Source organism: Falco biarmicus, chromosome 3, assembly GCF_023638135.1.
Source record: "Falco biarmicus isolate bFalBia1 chromosome 3, bFalBia1.pri, whole genome shotgun sequence".
Lineage (NCBI taxonomy): Eukaryota > Metazoa > Chordata > Aves > Falconiformes > Falconidae > Falco > Falco biarmicus.
In genome coordinates this window covers 104,800,310-104,820,055 of record NC_079290.1, presented here as the reverse complement: position 1 = coordinate 104,820,055, position 19,746 = coordinate 104,800,310, and the positions used below count along the sequence as shown (strand labels likewise).

Genomic DNA, 19,746 nt, shown 5'->3' with positions numbered 1-19,746 from the left:
TTCACAGCCCATGAAGGCAGATACAGCCACCAGCAGGGATGCTGGGAACTGGTCCTCACAGTGCTGCCGGCGGCTGTCTCTCCATGGCAGAGGGGACACTAGTTGAAGAGGGAGCCGCTGGAGGGGAAAGGGAGCTAGACCTGATGAGGCAAAGCTGTAACAGGGTGCCAAAGAGAGGGCATCCAGCAGCCAGGTGAAAGACAATGCCCAGGAACGAGAGCACTGTAGGAATAATCCACTAACCGATTTCCTGTGCAGACTTGAAAAGCCACCTGCACCAGCATTTTCTTTGCTTAACCCCATGCCTGGACCTGTTCTGCAAACCCTGTATTTATGGGGCTGCCAGGCACAAGAAAGCATTTTTCCAGTATTCATTTTCTCAGATGTCCTCATGTGTCACTGCTGATTTTATGCATCCACAAATAACCGTTTAGAGCTGCTCCCTTGGCCTGTGTGACAGGTTGGGCCAGCATCACTCTATCCACACTTGCCAAAATGAAACGGGTGTCCAGCCCTCTCAGCCTTCTCGGATGCTTCCAAACCCTGCAGACAGGACCCACAGCTGGTTGGTGCCATTAACACACGGGTAACAGCGAAAGGCCTGGCTCCCACCACCCTGGCGAGCTACCACAACTCTCCCTGTCCATGAGGGATGCTCGCTCAATGCTCAAGCCATGCTGAAGCAAGATGTAGCTCTGAGATTAGGGTGCACTCCTGTGCTTGATCCAGGAAGGAACCCCAATGTGCCAGACCACAGAGCTGGTGATAGCAAGAGAGGCCAAAGAGGCTGCCCGAGCCTGTGTGGCTCCAAGAGGGCTTCTTTCTCCCTAGCACGGCAGGGAGAGCAGCACCGGCAGAGGACACGGCTGCCGCTTACCCTGCACTGCTACGCTATCTGCCCCTTGCTGCTGATCACACTGGGGGGGCTTGCCCGCACCAGGAACGGGAGCAGAGCGTGCGCGCAGGCATGGCCAGAGCCAGCACCGCCACCAGGAAGGCAGAGCCCTGCTCTCCTCCCACACAAGCTCCACACAGCTTTGTGTCCCTCTTGCTGCTCTCAGCTCCAGAGCTGTCTGCTGTGCCACCGTGCTCCACCTGGACCTTGCTCCCAGGCACCCCAGCCAAAGGGGCTTTCCACGCCACTTCGGAGCACCCAGGGGAGGAGGGCGGCAGGAAGAGAGGGACAGCAGGGAGCTGGGTGCCTCATCCTATTGATCCACCTGAGCAGGCAGCCCAGCTCTCGGCCAGCCTGGCTTCAGGGCTCTCTGAGGGCTTATTGTTCTCCCTGCCCTCTGCAGAGCAAACAACAAAAGCAATCTTGCCTCCCGCACACACAGCTCCACCAAGGGATGCTAGAAACAAACAGAAATCAAACCTCTCATCACAGATGCGGCAAGAACAAGGAGAGGGGAGGAGGTACCCTCCAAATCCTCCCCCACCATTTATTTGCCCTCAGGGGATGCAGGAAAGCACAGCCCACCCTGCCTGCCCCCTGCATCACACCTGCCATCCCCTCCTCCAGAGCACTCCTGCCCTGGGGGGCCGCAGCTGAGCCAACATCCACCCCCTTTCCAGCTCCCCACACAGACACTCCCCAGCTCCTGCCTACCAAGAAAGAAGAATTAGCCAGCTTGGATGCCCCGGGCCAGTCCTCAGCTGGGGAAAAGGCAACAGCCTTCGTGGAGCACTGCATTTAAGTGAGCCAGGCCTTAAGACTCTATAGAGCTTAACAACCTGCTGCCCAGCTGCGGGAATGCCAGCAGCATGGGAGATTTGAGAGAAAGCACTGAGTTAACAGCATTAACGGCCTTGCTTCAAAACGAAGCAGAGACCACTCTATAAATCAATGTGTGGCTGAAGAGTTTTCTAGGGTGCAAATTGGTATTGGGAGGAAAGGAAGAGATAAACAGCACACACAGTGCTAATTAGAGCCGTCTCCCTGCTGCCTGGCAAATCCCTCACCTCCAGCACCGCCGAGCACCAGAGGAGTGGTCATGGCTCCAGCACCTTTTGCATATGCAGGGTCTTTGCAGAAGAGATGCCCAAGGTGCGGGAAGCCAATTCCTTTATATGAAAACCGGGGTCTGACGTTGCCAGGGCAGACGATTATTTCTGTCCAGCTTTGGCCCTGTTGTTTGGAAGGGGACAGGACCGCAGCAAACCTTCCAGCAGCAGCATTTCCAGCTAGAAACACCATGATGCAGATCCCCAGCTGGTACCGGTGGGCAGAGATCTGTTGGCTCACGGCACAGGCTGCCAGCTGGTGGCAACCCACTGCTCACCGCAAAGCTACGTGGACTTGCTGAAGATGAGGATCTAGCCCAGAAGATAAAGAGGCGACAATCCTTAAGGAGCCCAGATGGAGAAGAAGCAATCAAGGGGCCCTGCTGTGCTCGGTGCTGGCACTGTCACAGGCTCGTACTGGGACACACCCCAGAGCACTCACTGCCTGCCGAGACCCACCGAGTGCTCGCCTGCCACTTCTGTCATGCCACCAGGTACCGCCTGCGGAGGGGAACGTGGCAAGGCACAGACCCTCCTCTGCCCATCCCTCTCCGATGCAGCTGGTTAGGGGAAGGGAGAAGGGTTCAGCGGCTCCCCAGCCAGGACAGTCAGACACATTCTGACTCGTCCAACACCTCGTCCCACCAAAGCCACCCTGACAGCAAGCCTAGGACAGGGGAGCCATGGCCCTCGCTCAGCAAACCCCAGCCAAATCCCAGCAGTTTACAAGCACAAGCGCAGCATAGCCCCGTCTAAGTCAGTGGATTTATACACAGGACCAGAGCCACGTCTCCAAGCCAGCCCAGGCAATGAACACTGCCCGTCTCTCCAGCACAGCAGCAGCAGGGACCAACACCCTTACGCCAGAGGGGACCTCTTCCCCATGCCCCCTGCTCCCCTCTGCCCAGGAACACTTCCCAGAGATGACCTGAGGCATTTGCACTGTATTAGACTTGCAAAAGGAGGCGCCTCATTTGGCATTCCACCAAGGGTGGTAGTTTTCCATCTCCTGTGGGGACCAGAGATCTTTTGGAGTATGTCATCTGGATGGGCTGGGCTGCTAATATTTTGGAGCCGTAAGCTAGGAGTTACACCTACGTTCGTTTTTATTTTTGCTTTAGATGCTTTCTCTGGTCCAATTATAGATTAATCACATTTTATCTAGCATCCGTTTCTCCCCCGCCTCCTTCCCCACCCCCATCAGAGAAGGAATGAAAGAAAGAAACAAACATATTATTAATTGGCTGCTGTTTTCTGCTGGGTTCCTATCTGTGCACATGAAACTAGGGAGGCTGGGGAAGGTGACTGCACACCCTGCCAGCAGAAAACAGGGCATTTTAAGCCTGATTTTCAGAGAAAATAAAGCTCCTATGATGACAGATTTAGATTGGATATTAGGAAGAAATTCTTCGCTATGAGGGTGGTGTGGTGAAGCACTGGCAGAGGCTGCCCAGAGCAGCTGGGGGTGCCCCATCCCTGGCAGGGCTCAAGGCCAGGCTGGACGGGGCCGGGAGCCACCAGGGCTGGTGGAAGGTGTCCCTGCCCATGGCAGGGGGTTGGAACTAGATGATCTTTAAGACCACTTCCAACTTAAACCATTCTATGATTCTATGACATTATCTGAGCAAATGCATGCCTGCCTGCACCTAACAGCTTTTGAAGTTGTTGACTGTTCACAGCATGGCCTCAAAACCCAAAGTTTCTACAGGTCTGTGAAACCAGAAGGTTTTAGTAAGCCTAGAGAAAAGTGTGAGGTGCTGGTGAGTACACTGCTCATCAGACACCAGGGAATCCATAGGTGAGTCAATCCATAGGTGCATGCCACAAGTCCAGGGAAAATGCAAGTCCATAGGAAACTCAGGTGCTGTCCTACCTGCTCTGCCAGGGAAGGACGAAGGATTCTGGAAGAGGACAAGGAAAGCACCATACCACCTCATGACTGGCAAGGTGAACATTTGGAGGTTGGGAGGGAATTGTTAGGAGAGCTCAGAAGCAGAAACCTGTGGGACCCAAGCAAGAATGGGAAGGGAAGGAGGGCTGCATTACAGCCCCCCCACAACTTACATGCCCATAACCTTTCTGGCCAGGGCAGTGGACATACCTGATGTCCAACTGAACACCAGCTTCCAGTTTGCTCTTGATGCTGATAAAGCTGAAATCTTTTGCCAGCTGGAGCACAAGCCCAACAGATTTTTCAGTAGCATTTATACAGTGTTAGTGGCTGACTGATTCAAGGCTGGATGGGCTGTGATGATTCAACTTTGGCTCCACAGCAGAAGCAGTAATTTAATAAACAGCCAATATCATCTCAGCAACCTCTGCTCGCCTCAAAAATCACCTCTCCCTAAGCTGCTCAGCCCATGTCCCATGTACCTGTGCTGGATAGATTCCTTCCTGCTTTGTGCCCATTTAACCTCCTGCTGCTGTGAGCCAGTACAACCCACTCCACTCCTTTCCCAGCAAGAGTAAGACTTGCTAAGGCAGCAGAGAGTCCCAGGGAGACACCGTGTCCACATCCCTCCCTGCCTGGCTATGCCTGCTCTCAGGGCAGTGTGGGTGGTGGTGGGCTGCCCAGACCACAGCATGACACAGCCTCAAGCTCCAGGCCCCACAAGCTGAAACTAGTCAGCTCCTAAACTCTCTTCCCCTGGCTTGCTCCGACACTACACAAAAAAAACCCACCCTTGGAGGGACCAAGGGAGGCAGAACACTGTTTCTCACCGTCTTTCCCTCAGCGGCAACTCTGCCACATACCATAAGCCACATGCTATTGTTCTTTTCTTTTTTTTCCTCTGTGCTTGCAGAGCAGCACGCCCCTCTGCACCTCCTTCTGCTTCCCTCCTCCTTTTGCCAACATCCAAGAAGACCCTTCAGGGACAAACACAGAATAGCCACCAGATTCAACACTTCTGCTTTTAAGATCCCTTTCTCCAGTCCCTCCCTTCCACAGCCTCAACAGATGAACCAGCAAAGCTCTGCAAACTGCTGGAGCACATGGAAGATCCCATCTCCTTTTCCAGCCCTTCCCTGCAGCCGTCAAGGCAACCCTCTGCAGAGAAGGGGCTGCTGTGCCTCCCAGGGAGCAAAGAGGGACAGTTGCTCTGCCCTGGCTCCTCACCCCAGAGGGCCATGCTCCTGCATCCCCCAGGCAGGGGCAAGGGCACGATGCAGTGCTGCTCCGGGCACAGAGAGCCGCCAGTCAGCTGCAAAATAGATCACTGGGTCAGGAGGCACCGCTCCACCACCAGCTGCGGAAGCACGAGAGGCTCAAGTGATTTGCTCTTAAGTGCATCCTGAGCACAGAAACCGAGCTCCAGCAAGTCACGGTGTACTTACCATCTCGTGGCGTCGGTGGCGTCTGAGTAAAATAACTATTGGGCTTGTCTGCAAAGAAACAGAAAACACAGGGCTATCAGCAGTTCCCTTTTGCACACTCTTGTGCCTCTGCCCCCCCACCCCTCCTCCCTCTACACCTCTATCCACAGCTCCCCAGCAGCATTTTGGCCAGCACTTCATCCCTTTGGCACACATACCCTGCACAAGCAGGCACCAACTCCCAGGGAATTCCAGGGAGGTCCTGCAGCAAGAAGGAAGCAGCAGGAACAGGAGCCACGAGCCCCAGCTCTCCTACTTGTATCAATGGAGCATCTCTGGCTTACGGATCTGGCAGCAGCCCTCTTCTGCCTGGCAGGGCTGGGGCCTGCCTCAGCCCGTCGTGTGCCATTTCACCAGGGCTGCGATGCAAATCGTGCTGCCTATCACCTCTCACACACGCGCCCACCCAGGCACGGACCCACCAAGTCATTTGGGTTGAGCAGGACAGCAGCCGGGAACGCTGCAGTCTCCAAGGCGAGAAGGCAAAGGTGGGAGAAAGGGGGAACCTGGGGCAGCAGAAGGGGAAAGCTCCCAGGGACACGACCGCAGGTCCCAGAGCAAGGTGGCACAACCTCACCACCATCCAGCCCTCTACATTTGGGTAACTTCTGGTAAAGCAGGGGGATGAGCTCTACACAGGCTCCATAGACCCTGCCATTCTGAGTGGGAAACATCCCAAAGCCAGTGTCAAACTGGGCTCTGCTCTCTATTAAGCAATGTGCCCAGGGTCACAAAGCCAGGCTGTAGCAAAGAGCACATCACTTCCTACAGGCCAGGCTCTCCCCCTACCATCGCCTGGGCCCTGCTCCCACCAGTGATTTTCAAATGCATTTGTGTGTTTTACAGTTTTACACAGCTTTTTGTCTAACCACACACACTCCAAGGGAAACAGTGCATCCTAAAGCTAGGCTGGAGGATTTGCCTGCCCTCTAAAGGTTTTTCTCACAGCAGGTGTTCAGCACTTCCCAGCATCAAGGAGGTCAAAGACACTGCTGCACAATGGAGTCTTCCTCTACAGTAGCTGGCAATACATGGATGTACCCACACCCAAGTGTGCGATCTACTCAGCCACACCAGGGATCAAACCAACAGCCTAACCACAGGGAAAACTCCTCTGTCTTGCTCCAACCCTCTGCTGATTCTTCAGAGTAAGAGAGCATATAAAGAGCAAAGATCCTGCAGCAGCCTAGGAGACACACCTCCCACCCATCCCATACAGTGACAGGGTCCCACAGTTCAGCAGTTTGCTTGTAACAAGGCAGCAGAAGCAGCCCCTGGCCAGGGCAGGACTCACAGGAGCCCATCGTTTGCCCCTCACCTCCCACACAGCCCTGCTGAGATCCCCACCTTGCAAACAGATGCACTGCATCCCCTCAGAAGCATCACTCACCCTCAGACCTCAAGCAGCAGATCAGGACACACAGTATTTTGGGAGGTGGGGAACGCAACGTGGGACACAGAGGGTGCTGGTGTGGCTGAGAGCACAAGTGCATCATGCATGGTGGGGAGCTGGGGCTGGCCCATGCACGCCCGCCTTCGCAGCTTCACTCTGCAGCTCTGGACCAACATCACCTCAGGGAAAAGTGGGGGCAGAGCTGCAGAACAGGCTGTTGCCTCCCCAGCTTCTCCCCAGGCGGCAGCGGTCAAGCAATGAGGGCCCGGGTGCAGGGCGAAGCCCAGCCGGCGGCTGGCAGCATCGGGAGGGCTGTCCCCAGCCAGAGCCCCGTTATGCCAGCTGACCTAACCCTTGCCTCTCCCTCCCCTGCTCCTCCCACGCGCCCAGGGACACCTACAGTTGTTGAGGAAGAGCAGCACAGCAAATCCCAGCGTCGAGGTGGCCAGGAGGATGAGGCAGATGTTGCATGGGATCATGAAATACCGCACCACCAAGGAGACCTTGTGCTGGTACATACGGTCCCGCTCCAAGGCCCCCGGAGCCATGGGGTACTGGCAAGCCGTCATGCTCAGCTGTCACGCTGCGGGCCAAAGCTCAACCCGCCACCGACCCATCCAAGGCAGAGTAGCCACAAGGCTCACATGGGTCCCTCTTCCTTCCCTCCCTGGTCGTCTTTGGCAGCTGCAAGACTTAAGTTTTTCCAGAAGTTCCCATCCTCTGCTTGCAGGAGGGCAGGGCAGGCCGGGGGCACCTTCAGGAGCAAGAGTTTGTCCCCACATCTGCCATCTCAGAGGCACAGCCTAGGGGTCTGGTCCAAGCCCACCCCAGGGGGACACACGCACAGTCTGGTGCGCAATAATCCCTATTCCAGCACAGGAGGTGTCAATCCACAGCAGCCCACAGAAAGCAACTTCAACAACCCCAGGCAAAAGTGCTACACGCTCAAGTTCCGTGGCCAAGCCCAGCGGCACTGGGACAAGCTGCTACCGGCGTGGGCACGGTGGGCGCTGCCGCAGCACCAACACCGGCTGGCTCCCGAGTGCAGGGCTGGGACAGAGACGGTGTCAGGGGGTGCGGGCATGGGACCCCTCCCAGGCTCGCAGCCTCGGCAACCCCCGTGCCCTCTTGGCGGGGACGGGAGGGGAGGTCTCAGCACCCCGGCAGCCGCTCAGCTCCCCGCTCAGGCTCCGTACCACCGCGCTCCAGCAACACTGAGCTTCCTCGGCGGTCCTGGCGTCTCCTCCGGCGGCTGCTCCGGGGCAGGCACTCCCACGCCCACCGGCTGCTGACCCCTCCGGGACAGGTCCTCGGCACCGGGAGCAGCCCAGCGCTGCTCAGTCGGCCCCCGCCCCGGCTGAGGGCTGCCGTTCCCTCTTCCACGCCAAGGCTCCTTTCACCGCCGCTGCGCATCCATCCCTGCTCCGCTCCGCTCTCCTCCGGGGCAGCCGGTGCCCAGCGCTCCCCCGCCGCTGCCGCCGCTCAGCCCAGCCAGGCGCCAGCTCCCCAGCACCCTCCCAGCCCTCCCATGAGCAAGGAGCCGCAGCCCGGCTTCCCCCGCTCGGCGAGCCGCTGTCTCGCCGGCAAAGAGCAACGCTACCCAGCACGGGCACCGGCCCCGTCACCGCCACGGCGGCCGCCGCAGCAGGGCAGCTCCCCTCACGCCGCTGGGACATGCCAGTCCTTCCCGGAGAGGTTCCAGCTCCCGGCGGAGCCCGGCATGGAGAGGCGGCACAGACGCTCGGATAGCGACGGGAGCGGCGGCCACCCTTGCCTGGGTGGGTGGGTGGGTGGGCGAGTGGGTGGGCGCAGCCAGCGAGGCAGCTCGGAACCCCCGTGCCAGCACCCGCGGCCCCACGCCGAGACAACGGAGCACGGATGGGAGAGGAGCCGGCGCGGCCGCCGAGCGCCCACCCCACGCCCTGAAGTTTCCCCGCCCGCTCCTCTGCCCCGCGGGGCCCGGCAGCCCCCCGCCCTGCGCCGGCAGCGGGGCTCCCGCCCGCCCCCTCGGCTCCGGGAAGCGGGGGGGGGCTGGGGGGGGCGAGCCCCTGCCCCGCCGGCCAACAAAGGGGAGGCGAAGGCGAACGGGCGCGGCGCAGACAAAGAGCAGGAGGCGGCGGGGTCGCGCTGCCCCGGCTCCCCCGGGACCTCTGCGCAGGCAGGGCGGGGGGGGGCGGCTCCGGGCACCCCCCACCCCACCCCCGGGGGGGGGGAAGCTCATCGCCCCGCCGCTTCCCCGCCCCGCCTGCCCCATTCGCCCACTCGAGATGCTGAAAGGCGGGGAAAGTCCGCACGCGCTCCCCAGCATTAACCCCCCCTCTCCTTCCAGGGGCTTCCCGCGGGGGCCGAGACCCCCTGGGCCAGCAGAGCCACGCAGAGGGGCAGGAGCAGCCCCTTCTTGCCGTTTTCTAGGATATTTGTTCCAGAGGGTGGGAGGCACAGCCCAGCACACCCCACGGACCGGGGGCAGCCCCACCCCAAAACACCGGGGGAGCCGGACGGGGGCTGCAACCGCAGGGACCCCGCTGAGTCGGGACCCGCTGCGGGCCGGTGCTGGCACACCAGCTGGATGGGGGGCAGGGAGCACGGAGGGGTGAAGTGCTGCGACACGCGTGCACCATCAAGCTGTGCTGCTCCCTTCCTTGCCTACCTGCGTACCCCTACCCCCAGGAAGCCAGAAGCCTTGAGTCGCTGCTTCCCTGAGGTGGGATGCTGCCATCAAGGACAGGAAAGCTGCCAAGAGGAGATCTGGGCTGAAAGCCAAAGGGAGGTCAGGGCCAAAAGCCAGATTTCTTGAGTGAAGGTCCAGCAACGGGGCAAGAGCGAATGGCAGGGCAGGGCAGCAGCTACAGCCCAAGCACTCCCAAAGGCAGCGATACCTGGCACCCAAGGCTCCCTGGGACCCCACTCCACACCTGCTCCCCACAGCCCCTCTCCAGGCTGAAGACCTGTCTCTAGTGAGACAGCACCCCTGGCAAAACACACGGCTCCCAGCAAGCCGTTCCCCTGCCCGCAGTACCACGCATCCAGAGCACCATGACTTGCCACCTCGTTTCTAAGGCACCATCATCCTTAGCAAACTGGCTGAGCTCTTCCTCACCACAGAGGAATAAAGCAACTCTGGAGACTACGAACAAAACCCTGCAAGAGGAAGGCCCTCCAGTTACAGAGCCACCTGAACACAAAGTCTGAGCTGATTATACACAGTTCTGCAGTTTCAGAGTCTGGTTTACCATCCAAGCCATGGGACAGGAGGCCCTCCCGGTCCCCCAGGCACGGCGGAGGGACTGTTTGTACCCTGCTGCATCATGCAAAGCAAGGAAGGAGTCCTCAAACACCCATCCCATGCTCATAGGGCAAGATGAGTACTGTGCACTCGTTCTGTGCTTGTAGGGCAAGATGAGCACTGTGGAGACGTGGCAGTGGGTAACCCGGCTGTGATCAAAACTGGGAAGCTCATTGCAGAGAAGCTCGCTTTAAGTTCCTCCTGTCTCCCCCTGCTCGGCACCGACCAGGCAGCTGCTGCAGCCAGGAAGGGAAGCACAGCTTCCTCCCAGCCACTGCCAGCGGCCACCACCACCTCGCCTGGCTGCTCGGCCCCCCTCTCCTCTCCCCTTCTCTCCCACCACCAGCAGGGTGCTGTGCCTCCATGCGAGGCTGGTACAACTGGCCTGCCAGTGACACTGGCTGCAGGGGGTCTCCTCCTCCTCTCTCCCCCAGGGAGGTGCCCAGCTGGATGGACAAGCAGCCTTCGCACAACCCACTCCTCCCAAAGACAACAACAACTTGAGATGGGAGAATAACCCTTGCTGGCAGCATGTACCCCTCCCAGTCCCGACCTGCTCTAGCTGTGCTGCCCCTCCCTCCCTCACCTTGGCAATTCGCCTGGAGCCCCTGGGACACAAACACTAAAGCTGAATCCACCCACTCTCCGCTCCAGCGAGGAGATGCAGAGGAGACTGGGTGGTCCTTTAGCAGGGCATCTCAGGCACCACGAGTCAGCAGGTTGCCGCGTCTCCTTGTGGGATTGGCACAAGCTGCCCTACAGCTGCACCACAAAGCCACGCTGCTCCTCTGCTGGAGACGTGGGCTGGGAGCATCCTGGGTGTCCCAACACCGCAGATGCAACTTGCCAAGAGCAGTACAGGGAAGAAGAAAAATGGAGAAAGGAGGAAAGAAATCCAAGTCACGTCCCAGACATTGCTCCTCTTTAAACCTGCATCACTCCCTCTCCTCCCAGGGACTTGCAGAACATGAACCCAGCTTGCTGTGAGGCATGGGCTGCATCCTAACCACCCTGACAGGAGGAGAGCCCACATGAACAGGGTGCCCGATGGCCTCATGTCCAAGGAGTAAGGCAGTCCCAACACAAGCAGGGGCTGCAAAAAGCCCAAGTACTACAAGGGTTCAGTGGGAAACACTCTGCCAAACCCTCTCTCCCCAGCAGACCCCTGCCAGGAACACATCTCGGGAGCCCACTCACAAGCAAAGCCCTCTGCCAGGGAGAGCACTGGTGAACCAGGTGGGAAAGGGCCTCTGGTGCTGGCTGAGGAGCCATGGGGCTGCCTCCTGGGACATAGCACAACACCCCTCCCTTCACCAGGGATGAAGCACGAGGGCTGGCTGAGCAGGTTGGAGCACCTCAGCAACTGGATACAGACCTCTAACCTCACCGAACACAGAGCCCCCACCCCTCCAACCCAGTATTTTCCTCTCAAAGGGTAAGCTCAAGTTCCTGCCACTACTGCCCTGTTCCTAGCATCCTCCCCAGCTACTACAGCCCCCTGGGAGTTTCTAGAGCATCACACAAGAAGCCAAGACCTTCCCAAAAAGAAAGCAGAGTGCCCTGGCCCTCTCCTCTGCCTGGTCACCATGTGACCAGCTTGGCCTGGTCCTTCTGCTCTGCCTGGTCCTGCATCTTTCCGCTCTGCCCTGGGACACAGGTGCCAAACTCCTGTCCAATGCCTTCACCAGAGCACTGTCACACTGACACTGGCCCAGAAGCATCCTTCTCACCTCCTGGCTTGCTCCTGAACATACTACAACAACATACCAGAAGAACTACCCCCAGGTAGGACTTCAGAGCCATGCTCCCCTGGCAATTCCAGCACATGCAGGCTAAGGCCAGAGGCTTGGCTTCGAATAAAGAAAGAAAAAATCCCCAGAGGGAAGCGAGGACATTTGCATCCTCCTGCAAGCGATGCAAGCGTGTTTTCACATGCAAATCAGCCACTGCACAGTCCTCCCTTTCTTCCCAGGTCTGCAAGGACTCTGTCCCCTCCAGCCATTTGGGGGCCACTTTTAGGGGCAGCACTGCCTCAGATCTAAACAGCCTTTGTGTCCTGGAAGAGGCATGTTCAAACTCCAGCATGGGCAGATCAGCGCATCACTCTCTTGGAAAAGACAAACACTTGCACCTTTTCAGCCCTGCAAAGTCTTTCCGATGAGACTTTATAATCAGAAGAACCAGTTGCACTGGGGAGACATCACACTTGTCTTGTTCGACTTGCAGGTCATTGGTTTTTGTCTGTTATTGTCCCCTCACCCTGTTCCCAGAGCTGGCTGCAGGCAGACACCCCTGTACGGCTGCGGCATTTCACAAATGCCCGCATCCTTTTGTGCCAGCCACAGCATGAAGGGACAGCCGGTCTCCACCACCACCACTCCCTCTGCTGACCGTGCCCACCACACAGCCCTTCCCTCTACACTTCTGACACCAGTGCATGAAGGACCAGGCAGGAAAACACAGCAAGACCTAACAAGGCGAAGAGAACATAAAACCCACCTTTGGCTCAGAAGTGAGCAGCTCAGAAGGGCTAGCCAGCGAGCCCAGCAGCACCAAATGCACACCACCAGCTCCAGGTGAAGTGGAAAGGGGTAGCTGTGCATGAGCCAGAGGCACCTGAGGCATCGGGACAGCTTGGTCCCCCGGTACCTCTACGTCCGGCTCAGTCCGCACTGGGACAGCCCAGCCTGGCCAGCCCTGGGCAGAGGGGACCCATCCCTCAGCCACGCTGAGGCCCCAGAGCAGCCCACCATCCCCACTCCGAGCAATGCTGCACACCTGTGCTGACTTTCTCCCCTTCCTCTTCCTGGGGACTGGGAGCTGCCTGGCTAGGGCTGCAGGTGTTCAGAGGAGGGCCAGCCCCAGCAGGGAGCAAGAGGCAGAAAGTCACCACATCTGCCAGGACAGGGGACAGCCAGCTAATTTAACACCCTCAGACACAGCTGCTATTCCTCTACTAGAGGCAAGAAAACATTATCTTTGAGCTCATCCATATTCCTCCCTGCCCAGTTTTCTAAATGAAAGTGTTCAGTGCATTAAGGCCTCCATGTGGTCACCAGCCAGTTTAAAGCCTGGTGCCATCAATGGGTTTATTTCTGGGCTTTCACAGTGAGGATGATGTCGTAGCTGCTGCCAAAATGCAGCAAACGGGCAGAAGGGGCTGGGCTGGGTGCAGCTGGCTGTGCTTAGTGTGGCAGGACGGTAGTTTCACCCTCTTGCTTCTGAGCTGGCAGGAGATGCGTATGGCACATCAGCACTGGGAGCAGCACGACCCATGACCCATGCACGCTGCCCTGCATCTCTACGCTGCCCTCCGACGGGGGACTCACGGGCACCTCATGGGACTCTGCGCCCTCAAGCCACCCATTACTTGGGAAGAGATAACACCAGCAGGAACCACCAGTTTCATTTCTTTCACCTCCCCATTTCTGCCTACCAGATACCAGATACCAGCCTGCAACATCAAAAATCAGTGCTACGTTGGGAACTGACTGACAGCTGTCAATCTCTCCCTCCTCACTGAGCTAGAGACCTTGCAGAAGCCCCCCCAGCTCCTGCTGTTGCCAGGCTGATTCCCCACCTGGTTCCCTTCTTGCTAATCCTGTTTGGCAGGGAGCTAATTGGGATTTATCTGACAGCACCCAATGCCTAGAGAGCCATTTTGTGCTTCCTCTGGGGAGGGCAAGGAGGAGGAGGAGGGGGAGGGGGAGGAGGAGGAGGAGGAGGAAGCCTGCAGAAGGCATTTGCACATTCTCCCTTCCTCATTCCCTCCTGCAGTTTTACAGGCTAATTACCAGCATTAGGGAGAAAGGAGCAGGAGGGGGAGAAAGTGGGGATTTTAATTATTTCATTTAACACTTGGCAGGACCCAGCTTGACTCCTGCTGAGCAGCACTTGGAAATAAGGAGCTTTTAAACCCTATCAACGGGAGACGGGGGAGCGAGCGTGGGATATGGGGCTGGGGTGGCCAGCCTCATGGCTAGGTTGGTGCATGTGCTGGGAGTGGAAAGGGGCGTTAATTCACACCATCGCTAATAAACAGCTGTGCCAGGCGCTGCCAGACAAGGGGTGCCTGGCTGCCTCTTCTGAAAAGCAGGGCTTCCCCACTTAATGACTTTGTCCTGAAACAGACCCCTCCTACCATGCAACACTGGACCATGCAGCTGTCTTCCAGATGTGCTTGGGGATGCCTGAGCATGGAATGGGCCACATGTGTATGCCCCAGGGAATACAGATCACCCTCTCCCAGAACTGCTGACCCTTCTCCAAGCAGGTGGTGTGCACACCACAGCCTGTGCACATGCTGCAAATACAGCCCCCCCCTGTTAACAGATGTCCCCACACACGCACTGCACAACCCCCACACCTCTTCCACCTAGCCACCCATATGTGATGGTGACTGGGGTTTACGATGTTTCTGCCTTCCCTCCTTAAAAAAAATTAACCCCCCCCAAGGTTTGCATGCAGAACTTGGTGTCCAGATCTAAAAGTACACAGCTGCTCCCCAAAAGCACACACACAGCAAAGCAAAAGCAACCCAGAGGAGGGAGGTAACGCATCTCAGTGCTGAGCCACAGGAGCCCAAGCACCCTTTGCCCAGCCCTGTCACCCTCTGCCTTCACAAACTGCCGCCCCAGGTGACTGCTGACTCGAGCTGCTGGGCTGCTGCAGGCCCCCGTGCTCCTGGCCCTGACTCCCCACCCCCCGAGAGCCCAACTTGCAGGCTCCAAATGGGGCAGCCGGGCTTGAACCCCCAGCCCCAGAGGACTTTCCAGACCAAGGCACCCAGCCAGGGATTTCACGCCTTCAGCAGCCACCGCCTCCCTCCCCGGTGGCTCCCTGCAGCCGCGCTGCCCGCACTGCTGCCCGCCGCGGGACTGCCCTTCAGGGGCGACACCGAGAACAGCCGAGCCAGGGCGATGCTGGGACAAGGGCCCCCTCGAGTCTGTCCCCCTGCGGTCTCCGGACGCTCGGGGGGTGCAGCACTACCGCTCCGAGCCCGCGGCCGCAGAGGCTGGGTGCAGCCAGCCCGGCTCCTCCGGCGGTCTCACACCGCCACCTGCCGCCCTCGCCAGCCCCGCCGCGCTGCCAGGGGAGCCCAGCGGCTGCCGGCAGCACCGGCACGGCGGGGATGATGCTACAGCAGCGCGAGATTGACGAGGAAGGCAAGCCTCTCCCTTGCTGGGGGACAAACAGACCGTTCAGCCACTTCAGTCTGCCCTGGACTTACGTTGTCCTGTGGCTACTGCCTCCCCGAGACAGCATCAACTCCCTCCGCCAGAGGAAGAGCCTTGCCTAACTACTGGAGTGGCTAGAGCAAACCACCCAACCCTTCATCCTCTCCGCGTGCTGATCGAGTTGGCTGAGCTGCGAGATGTCACTTCTGCCAACCCTCTTCCAAACATACACCAGCTGCTTTGCAAGCTGATGTAAACTTGTTCATCTGCAAGGGGGCGTGAGGATCAGCTGGTGTTGCAGAGTTCCTCAAGGATATGATAACGTGGGGGGTGCAAATAGGATAAAACAGTAGAAAACAAATGATGAAACAAACCTACAGCACATTTCTGGAGCAAACACACAGCAAGATAAAATTAGCACGTATCCCTGGCACGCTGGATACCTTCCCACTGAGAAAGCAGCTGCCACCAGAGTGCTTCCAGACTATGAATGACATTCTTTAGCAACAGGGGTGGGGTATGTCTCATACCAGGTCTGCTCAAAAGAGCAGCATTGGCAGGAGTTAGGGTACTGCCAGTAACCTCAGAATCCTACAACCACATCAGCAGAGCACAACATGATGCTAGTGAGAACCAGGCATGCAGAGAGCGCCAAAGCAGAAGCACCTCACTAAAACACCTCAATTCCTACCCACCCAGAACAACACTCAACGAGCAGCGGTGGTGGGGTGATGCAGGAATGGCCAGCACAGACCCTGAGCAAAGGTGATCCACGCTGACAGCAGCAGCATGCCTGTACCGTGCCAGCTGTACAATGTGCTGCAGGCAGAGGGAGTGCTGGCAGCAATATTGAGGAAAGGGCCTGTCAGTCTTCACCCAGAGCTGCTCTAGAGAGCAGAAGCTGAACACCATGCCACAGGGCACCCAGCACCTCTCTGCCACCTCCTCCCAGCCAGGAGCAGCGGGTTTGCCCCCAGTTCAGCCGGAGGCCTCACCCTGCTCCGACCCTGGGCCTGGAGCTGAGTTACACCAGCCAAATGTTCTCACCGCACCTCTCCCACAAGTCAGCCCGGACACAAGAAAGCCTGCAAAGGCTAGATATTGCACCCGCACCGCTGGGTGATGCAGCTCGGTGCCAGTCAGCACCAGCGCCTGCCGTGGAGGCAGCGTGCGGGGCTCCCTGCGAGCAGCTCCGAGGCAGGCGCCCGGTCGTGGCTGCGTCCGGCACCCACTGCAGAAAAAAGCATCAACCCCGGGCCCCGGTCCAAGCTGTCTGGTGCAGCAGAGCTTTGTTAACCACTTCCCAGAAAGCAGACAAACCACAAGAGCCACGGAGCAGTGCAAGACAGACCTCCTGGGAACGCACAGAGCCAGACTTACCGCAGAGCGAGAGGCGGCCGCATCGTCCCCTCCTGCAGAGGGAGACAGGCGGCCCATCGCCCAGCTCTGCTGCGGTGCTGCTTGGACAGGCCCTGCGCAGCCTGGTTCCTGGGGGAGAGCGATGCCTCCTGAGCTACGCAGCAAGGTGACGAGAGCTCAAGCACATCACTAGAAAGGAAACACCCAGCAAAAATGTGTGCTTGCACAGGCCCTCAGGGGAAGTGGGCAACTGCTCCAGGTGGACTGGGAAGGCAGGAGCAGCAAGAGCCTACGAAGGAGCAGAAAGAAAAGGACACCCTCTCCTCTGATCAACTGCGGTCCTGCTCGCAGCTTGCTCACAGGCACGTGGCGTGTATGAGATGCATCCAGCACACAGAGGTGTGCTGGATGGAGACACAGCAACGGGGAGTGGGCAGCCCCAGGAACACAGACCCTTTTTCTCCTGCTCACCTGCTGTCTGGAGAGCCAGAAGCAGGCGGCATCCAGCCACTGCGCCGTCAAACAGGCGCAGCTGAAAGTAAAATTTTTGTGCCAGCGTTGCAAGCAGGGAACAAGCATCCAGCATCCAGTCGGTGGGGCTGCTGGCAGCAGCGCCCGCACGCAGAGGAAGAGCAGAACACTCTCCCACCGGGAAAAGCGCGGTTAATGCATCCCAGGGCCGAGAGGCACAGGAAGCATCATCCGGCAGGGGATGCTGTCGGCTCGGATAGCTTCCCTCCTTGCTCCTGGACCCAGAGAGGCCCAGGATCCAGGCCAGGAGCAGGCAGCTTTCAATAAAACTTTTACGTCCCTCTGTTCCCTCTCCAGCACCTTTGCAGGAAGGGCACATTTCCAAGCAAACCCTCAGCCTACCCCTCCCGATCTGCACAGTGTGGCCCATATATTATACATCATGAGGGGCACAAAACAGGGAGGAAATACGGCAGCAATAGTTTTAAACAGCTCACCAGCCTCAGCTGGTCCAGGCCTGGTGTAACTCCCTTTTCCTCGGTTCGGAGGGATTTGAGGCAGCCAGCCACAATGCCCAGAGCAAGGCTAGCTGAGCTGCCAAGGCTCTGTCCCATCCCACCCCAAAAAGCCAGCTGCTTACACAGCTACCTACATGGGTCAGCAGTGAACCTGAAAGTCTCAAGATGAGCACAGTGTGGGCAGAAGAGCACCCCGAAGTCAAAGCTGGCGCAGAGAAGCGTTTTGATGCCTCTACACCCAAGCCTGTCCATGGCAAACAAGGACCTGGGACCTCGCGCCACAGCAGGGCAGCTGCTCGGGCACGCTGGAGAGGGGCAGCAGCAGCACTGGGAGGCTGTCCTCCAGCCTGAGCCACCCGTGCAACCAACTGATGTGCACAGAGGTTCGTGCATACAGGGAGAGGGTATGAGATGAACTGCCAGTCCCAACCACATGCCAAACACCTTTCTTACATACGCTCTGTATCCACAGCCACCAAACAAAAGAGCTGGCCATGAGGCTCCCGGGATGCCAGGATTCCCAGCACCAGGGATCACAGGGAAGTGGGCACCCAGCCAGCCTGCAGCCATGTACACTGCATGCCCTTCCCTCACCCGCTAAGGGCTGCTCTCATCAGCCAGGGCACACACATGGTTTGTTTTAATGACTGGGATTCACTGTTTAAAACGACTGTCCCTGTGGATGACAGCTGGGGCTGCTGCTGACACGGTGCAGGGCAGGTGAGGCGAGGGAACCAGAGGAGCAGGGACAGGAGGGACAGAACACCTTATGGGCTTTGACCCATACCCACACTTCACTTGCTTTTGCTAGAAAGACACCCAGAAGAATTGTCTGTGGCACGTTTGCCCACACCTGCAGCTTCACAGCTGAGCCAGAATGGGGGGCGCACATAGCCCCTGCTCTCACCCTGCTGGCAGCAATGCTCTGCCCTTCTTCATTAATTGCAGCAGGTGCAGCAGGTGCCACAAAACCCCCAGGCCAGGTCAACAGGCAAGCCCATCCCTTTTACCTCCAGTGTGAGCTGGGGCAGCGCTCTCCCCCCACCCTCCCCAGGAAGCTGAAGGTGAGAGGCTGAGGATGGAGTTGGAAATGAGGCAAGCACTAGGTGAAAAGTGTCCTTAGATCACAGTTTCGCACCCACAGCACTCCAGAGGCTTGGTGCTACAGCAGCTGTCTCTTGCTTTGTGCAAGGACAGTGGCAATCCAATTGAGTCCAGGCAACAATGTCAGGCTGAGCAACATGGAGGCAGAGGGGAAAGCAGTTCTTCAAACTGTGATCTAAAAGCAATAGCTTCCTTTGAGGTGAGCGCACACTCTGCAGCCAGAAGGCCACGTGGATGGGTGTGCCTGTACCCACCTCCAGAAGGTTTCTATTGCTCCAGCACATCCTGGGTGGATGGAAGAATGACATGGACTAGTCAGCGAGTCTGATGGTGGATGGAAAAAATGGTAATTTTTTGCATGACACACCACCACTTACCAGCAAGAAGCTTCCTATGTTCTTTAGAAAGCAGGGGAGGGGCAGGGAGAAAAAGGAGAGAACAAAACAGTTAGAAACAAGAAAACAAGGCAGCTAACCCAAGCTTTCCTACCCTCCCCCAACCCCCCTCCTCCAGCGCTCTGCTATTGATACCACCTGGGGCAGCTTCCAGCTGTCTCTTCCATCCCTTTCGAGGCAGCATCAGACAGGCACTAGCTCCCAAAACACCCCATGGTGGCCAGGTGGCTGGCACCTGTATCCTGGGGAGGAATTCCCTATCCCTGGCCCAGCGTTCCTACATCGCATACAGAGGAAGCAGGAGAAAAACAACAGCTCACAGGTAGCAGATGTGGGCATTTTTGCCACATGTGGCAGGCCCCGAGAGGTGGCCCAGCCACCCCAACTGTGCCTCCAGAGACCCACACACAGCCCGGGGCTGGGTGCTGAGGGGGCAGTACGACCGGCACTGCCACCTTTGTTTGCAACACAGGAACACGCTGTTTCCCCAGTAAAACCCCGATTCTTCCAGTAGAAACCCTCATTTCAGGAGCATCGCTTGTCCCCTCTGAGTTTATTTCCATCTCCGACTTCTAAACCCATTGATTTAAATCCGTGTTCATGGGACAATGGGCTCCCAGATCTGCAGAGAGCCAGAAAACAGCAGGATCCTGATGTTACTGAT

At 58.0% G+C, this 19,746-nt stretch overlaps 1 protein-coding gene across 3 annotated transcripts in view; it reads right to left on the bottom strand.

Annotated features, from left to right (window-relative positions):
* Nucleotides 1-19,746, bottom strand: part of AGRN (agrin) — a 129,085-nt gene that overhangs the window by 61,736 nt on the left and 47,603 nt on the right. The window contains exons 3-4 of one of the 3 annotated variants that reach the window (XM_056332233.1): nt 19,065-19,085; nt 5,341-5,388 (exon numbers count right to left, since the gene is read on the bottom strand). In XM_056332233.1, the coding sequence (XP_056188208.1) occupies nt 5,341-5,388; nt 19,065-19,085 (69 nt within the window). Of the gene's footprint in view, nt 1-5,340; nt 5,389-7,172; nt 8,911-19,064; nt 19,086-19,746 lie in introns of those variants that run through there. The other 2 variants (XM_056332236.1, XM_056332235.1) reach the window with 2 other exon arrangements.